General features: G+C 36.3%; 1 protein-coding gene across 1 annotated transcript; it reads left to right on the forward strand.

The window, feature by feature from the left end:
* Window positions 1-1,139: 1,139 nt before the first annotated feature.
* LOC144647589 (protein phosphatase PTC7 homolog) lies at window positions 1,140-6,302 on the forward strand. The gene is made up of 5 exons (XM_078507375.1): window positions 1,140-1,194; window positions 2,703-2,886; window positions 3,265-3,459; window positions 4,876-4,999; window positions 5,276-6,302. Exons 1-5 carry the CDS (start codon window positions 1,140-1,142, stop codon window positions 5,474-5,476), a joined length of 759 nt encoding a protein of 252 aa, XP_078363501.1. The 3' UTR covers window positions 5,477-6,302.
* The last annotated feature ends 532 nt before the right edge of the window (window positions 6,303-6,834 follow it).

Raw genomic sequence — 6,834 nt, forward strand, 5'->3', positions numbered from 1 at the left:
GTACACTTCATTTCATTATAAATGTCTCTTTCTAAAGCCTTTCTCTTCTTTTAATTGGACTTAATTGTTTTCCATAAAAATAAAACTGACAGTGGCACTTAACACTCGACATGTAAAACTCAATTATTATTGTTTTTATAATACACTGTAGTTTCCTTTTTGTATTCATTTTAAATGGTAGACTTTTGGAAAGTCCTTTTTAAAGATTATTTTCCCATATATTTTTTTTAGTAATAATTATAAATTGCCCTTTGTCCTAACTTTGCCATAACTAAACTAAGCATTGATTGAAGAACAACTTGTAGCAAGTCTATCTTTCTTACAGCAGAACATTTTACTGGTACAGGTTGTCAAAATGCACTTTCATACCTTGTCTATTGCAAGATCCACTGGGTGAGTTGAAACACTGAACCCCTGGTCCAGGGACTACCCACTGACCTCTCCTCTATGGACTACCCTATGGACTACTCTGCAGGCTACTCTACGACTACCCCTATGGACTACCCCTATGGGCTACCCTAGTCCATGGACTAGGGGTCAGTATTTTCAACTGCACCCAAATCCACTATTTGTAGTGGTCACTTACCCTCACATACATAACCAACACAATGGAAGTTTGAATCTTTTAGCACAGAATAAAATAACACTTACTGCTTTGGTTCCCATATGTGACTTTTGATACACCCTGTGTAAGATTCTTTTATCCAGCTACGCCCAATAGAGTATAAAGAATGAAAAACAAGTACAAATATCTCATGGTATTTGTGCTCTAGAAGACTTGGTAAACGAGTTTTTTGAATACACTTTGCCTGTGGCCATCGGTAGACTGATTGTTATTAGACAAATTAGGATTCATCCAATCTAAACGTTAAATGCCGCTTAATTTTCGGGGGCCTCTGTCCATCTTCGTCAGAGTGAAATTATGTTTGTTACAAATTCGCACGTGTAAAGGATGTTTGAATATGCCATCCCATTTTTCAGATATGTCCAGGATTGAACACTTATGAGATGCACATTCCTCATGACAGGCATCACAAAGTGTCCTCATTAACAAAAGTTCACCAAAACACACCAAATACTGTCAAATATGAAGTACAGTGCTCGAAATTAGAAAAAAATCCAGGTTGTCCTTATGGCAAATGCCGGACAACCTAAACCCTGAGTTTGGTTGCCCTGCTGAGGGCTTGGTTGTCCGTATTAAGTGTTGTATTTTTTTGTTACAATTTTTGTTCTCAGGTCATGAGACGATAACATTTATTTTACAATTCACACGGTGTGAAACTGCTGCAGAATTCCTTTATAGTCAATGAACACAACACTTTCACTTACTTTAACGATGAAAATACTTCTTTGTACTTTCAGAAGCGATATAGTCACTTTACAAATCCCTACACATGCAAAAACACACCAAACTCAAAACAGATAAAATATAAATTATTCCCAGACAACAGCCAGACAAGATGCATCTCAATTACACATGGGTCACAAATCTGTTCGCTTAAAAAAGCTAAAAATTCTGAACTTTAGTTTGAAATATGAAAGAAATGTAAGTTCTTTGGTTGTCTGGCGGGTTTTTCTCGGGCAACCAGGCCTTAAAATTTCTAAAAAACTGGTTTCCCGAACAAACTTTTAGTCGTCTCAGATGACCGGACAACCGCTAATTTCGAGCACTGAAAGTAATATGGAAATAAAATAACACAGTCGAACAGTCTTACAATACTTGTGTTTAATCCTGAACATAAGCTACTGTTTGATTGTTTATCTAAAATAATGCTTTTACATGTGAACAGTGTACGCTATGTCTAATTCCTGGCATCATGAGACATCTTTAAGTGTAGCTGTCTTTGTCCCAATGAGTGAAACATTAAAAGAATTTCCTAAGATTGTCCCTGATTAATTTGTCTGGTCAGTCTAAACTTTCACCAGTCAAAATGCCAAATTACTAGACAATTATTGTCTGATGACCAGCTGTTTTTTGCAGGCTTGTTAATAGATTGTTTTCACCTGACATCATCAAAGTTCTAAATCTTAAACTATTGACTCTGTCACGCTGTTCTTTTAGCATGTTCTAAACATCAGTGTCACTAGTGACTGTGAGGAGTTTGTCTAAGAAGAGTGTTTCGTTTTGGAAATAAAGCATTTTGAAATTTGAGGCCGCCCAATTCAACATGATCTGAAATGTTCCAGAAACCAACTTTTTGCCACTTTAAATACTTCCATAAATACTATTCAGAATAATTAAAGCATTCCAAAGTGAAAACTTGTGTCATTGGTAGCAAAATCTGTTTTTATTTTGAAGACTTTTCTGGCTGTCATGTTGGTGTGCCACTTTGGTATGCCAATATGGCAAACCTATATACAAAGTTCCGTAATTTTCTGAATTTGTTGTTATTTCCCAGATAGGCTTCCCTGTAACTGGCTTATCCCTCACATGTGATATATGCCTCTAATGCAAAGCTGTGCTCTTAGAATAATTGCAGGGTTCCCGAATGCTCTTATGTAAAAAATCTTGGATGCCCAGCCCATACCTCAAGCTCGCTTATGATAGCAAAGTAATACAAGTTGCCCAAAGACAAAAGTAGGGCAGCCATGGCACCCAGGCTCTGCTAGAGCACAGCCCTGAATGCAGTGTATATTTGCAGATGTGAGGTTTACTTCTCATCATCTTACATAACTTGTTTGTTGTTTCATTGTTGATTTAGGAGTTGCTGATGGAGTTGGTGGTTGGCGACATTATGGAATTGACTCCTCACTCTTCTCAAGTGCACTAATGGAAAGCTGTAGGAGATTTGTAATGGACGGAGGACTTGAGACACCATCTCCTATTAGTGTAATTAAAGCAGGATTTCAAGAGCTTACAGAACATAAAGAGCCACTGTTTGGCAAGTGAAATTTTACTTGATGTTTTTCATAAAGTAGATCCTATAAAAGTTTTATACATTTTTATGATGTCTTGTTTTAATAAAGAGAATAATATTTTTAGAAGTTATGCATGCAAATTGTTGAGAGATCATACGAGAACTGTCAGTAAGAGTTTCTGAAGGTTTACTGCTATCTGGAAGCAACTCTAGTAGTAGCTTAATATTAGTGTTGTTTTAATAAAGATTTTGCTTTTTTACCAACTATTGAAAGGCAGACTGAGACATTTGCTCACTAATGACAAGTTATACTTCATAACAAAATTTTGTTTGCCTTTAAGAGTTTTCTAGTCACAAGTTAGTCTGAATACATGAATGTTATTATTTCTTTGGGGGAAATAGGTAGTAGCACAGCCTGTATTATGGTTCTAGACAAGAAAAGCCAGACACTTCATTCGGCAAATCTTGGTGATTCTGGATTTCTGGTGATTCGGCAAGGTTCAGTGGTACACCAGTCATCTGAAATGCAGCATTATTTTAATACTCCTTATCAGCTTGCGATACCACCACCAGGACAAGCTGGAGCTGTTATAGAGGATAGGTATGTATGGGAGATTAGGTCAGGGGGAGTTACAGCCTCAGAGTTCTCATGTTAACCCAGACATTGTCGCCTTTGTTAGATTTTACTGCAAGCAGAATCAAGGCAAAGTTCACAATTTTCCTCGCACAAGTCATAATTTAAATTTGACCTTCTTTTTCACTACTGATTTTTAAAAACATTTGAACATTGACAGGTTTGAAATGATAATTTATTAACTATATCTGGAAAAATTATAGTATAATTGTAACAAATAACTCTCATTTCACTTTCACTTTATCCATACATTATATTTCATGATATGTTAATTTGTTACTACCAGCAAAATAGCAACAGCTTATCAGGGCCAGTAATGACAGGAAACAAACAATTAAGTCAATAACATTTTAAAATTAAAAAATGATTACTGGTATAGTAACATACAATCAAACAAAGAAACTAACTTTGGAAAACAGATAAACTACAAGGGATTTACATGAAAATATTACATTAGAATTAACAAGGTAATTATAATTTAGGCCTGACACAAGAAAATCAAAGCTTCAACTATTGATAGATTATTAATACAGTCGACTCCCGATAACTCGAACCTTCAAGGGAAATTGAAAATGGTTCGAGTTATCGGGAGTTCGAGTTATTGAGAGTTGAAAACAAATGACCGGAAATAAGGAAAAAACGGTGTTTACTGATTTTCTATTCATACAGTGTAGCCCAGTGTACATTTCAAACAAATATAATTAGAGTATAGAGAAGCCAAAAGAAAAAGGAACAATATATTTCTAAATCACTGTATAAACCAGAACGTAACGTAAAGTAAAACAAAGCGAATCAGCTGCGAACGTTGCAGGTTTCAAAGAGAACAACATTACATAGGCTACTGCTGCAGAGTTTATGCGATTAACTTTTTCGAGAAATGGTCAGTTGATTCGTCCTGATGATAATCCTTTAAAGTTTTCTAAGGTTGGATTCAAAAAAATTGGTATTGACCTCCACAAACAAACTGAATGTCTGTAGCAGAGTCAATGGCGTGGCACATTTCGTGTTTTGAGGGGCGTTTCGGGGACGGCTCTGACTTGTGTACGTTTATATTTCAAAGTTAATTCAACGTTTTGGACTACAGAACACTGTTTGTTTTGACTTGTCAGATATTGACAGGCATGGTTCGAGTTATCGAGGGTAAAATTATATGGAAAATGACCTGAAGGGAAACGAAAATTGGTTCGAGTTAGCGGGAGATTCGAGTTATCGAGGGTTCGAGTTACCGAGGGTAAATTTACAGTAAATGTATAACGGAAATCCAGGGGAAATCGATTTTGGTTCGAGTTAGCGCGAGGTTCGAGTTAGCGAGGGTTCGAGTTATCGGGAGTCGACTGTAACCATATAATGGAATAAACAACTGCATATATATATTTTTTACAGTTTGGATGAAGCAGAGAGTACATCCTTCAGTGTGGAATTGGGAGATTTGATTGTTTTGGCAACTGATGGCTTGTTTGATAATGTTTCTACTGAACGAATACTCAAGGAACTGTCACAGCTAGAGGTGTGTTAGAAATGTATAATTGTTTAATAAATAAATTTCCATTCTCTGTTTTAAAACTAGATAGCTCAAAATCAATACCCAAATTGCTACATACCTTTATGACCAATTCATTGGTCAGAATACCACCCTTCAACAGGAAGCTGCCTAAGCTGTTATGCACTGGCCAGTATTAAAAGCTAATACAATACTTCAGGCTTCACAGCATGTGCCCAACTGAACCCTGAACAGATGCCTTGTGATACTGAATTTGTGTTCTGTTCTTTTTTTTTTTTTCAGGATCACAGCACAGAAAGTATACAACACATTACCGATTCACTAGCACATTTAGCAAGAACCCATTCATATGATCCACATTATTTGTCACCATTTGCCGAGCAAGCTAGATGTGAAGGCATTAACATCACTGGTGGGAAACCAGACGACATTACAGTCCTTATAGCTGTAGTGTCTGAGATGGGAGAAGATTTAGACACTTGATAATAAGGGGGCATTGAACAAGAGTTAATCATACACCATGTATGACATACAGCTCATAAGGCCCTATACATGAAGGCGCTCATCATTTCACATGTTAAGGAAGTGCATGGACTGGAAAGCTCTCTGTGGTCTGCCTTCCTATTTCTGGTCTCAGCACTTCAGTTATTCTCATGTAGCACACATTATTCAACAAGTTTTTTATTTATGAATGCAAAACATTTTTTAACTTTTTTTTACATTCATATAAAGTTTAGTTGTGAGCCATAAATGAAATTACCTGAAGTGAGTTAATATTTTTGCTTTTTGGTCACTCAGCACAGACCTTGCACATTGTGCTTAAGAATGCCGGTCGCTTAAAATCCAACATTTCGTGGCAAGAGGATGGAACTTCGATTTCTTTCATACTTTTATGTGAGATAGGCTAGGGTATAACTTAAATCACTGTATAGTTCTTTCGATTGAATATCCTTTTATTTTAAAGAAAAATGCAAATAACAAAAATCCGTTAAAATCGTCATTTGAGGCGCTAAATTATTCATGATTTTTGCACGAGTTTGAGAGCCTCGCGTGCAAAAACAAATCACTCTACCGTCTTTTAAACACTCAAACCATAGTTAGCAATCTTTAAACATCTACTGAAATGATATTGGGAAATATTGCGTTGTTCTTTGTAGACAAAATAATTTTATTTCGAAGGCATACAATTCACTGCCGTAAAAGTACTTGGTAAATAAAATTAATTTTCACCATGTGCGAAACCTTCAAATCGTTTAAGCTTCTGGTGGTTGAATGTTAGAAGAATGGTGTATAAATCCCTGTAAAAATTTCTCCGGGCAAATGATTAAAAGCGACGTGTGATCTTTTCGAATTCGGTTAAATATGCAAATATTTGACCTTCCACGGTCAACTTTGAAGTTACGGGTCAGAAATAATTTTTGTTCCGTGTTCCAAGTCCTAACCCATTAAAACCAAATTAAGCATATGAAAAACATATGTAATTTTCAAACCTTTATCTGCTGTAAAAGGTAGGTTCGAAGGCCATTTTAGCATGATTACGGCTCTTATCATTCGTCGCATCTGAGCTTCGTTTTCCTTCCGCGGTCAACTTTGAAGTTACGGGTCAGACATGAATGACATGAATATTTCAATCCGTGCACAAGTCTTAACCCATTTTGGGTCAAAATAATCACACACAAAAACATTATGAAAAATTCTAACCTTAATCTGCTGTAAAAAGCAGGTCCGAAGGCCTTTTAAGCACGATTCCGGCTCTAAGCATCCGTAGTTATTTGAGCTTCGTTTGTGTAAGTATGTCATATTTAGTGGTCGAAATCCAATCTGTGATCAACTTTCGGCGC

Source organism: Oculina patagonica, chromosome 3 (assembly GCF_052425735.1).
Source record: "Oculina patagonica isolate OP01 chromosome 3, crgOcupat, whole genome shotgun sequence".
Taxonomy (NCBI): domain Eukaryota; kingdom Metazoa; phylum Cnidaria; class Anthozoa; order Scleractinia; family Oculinidae; genus Oculina; species Oculina patagonica.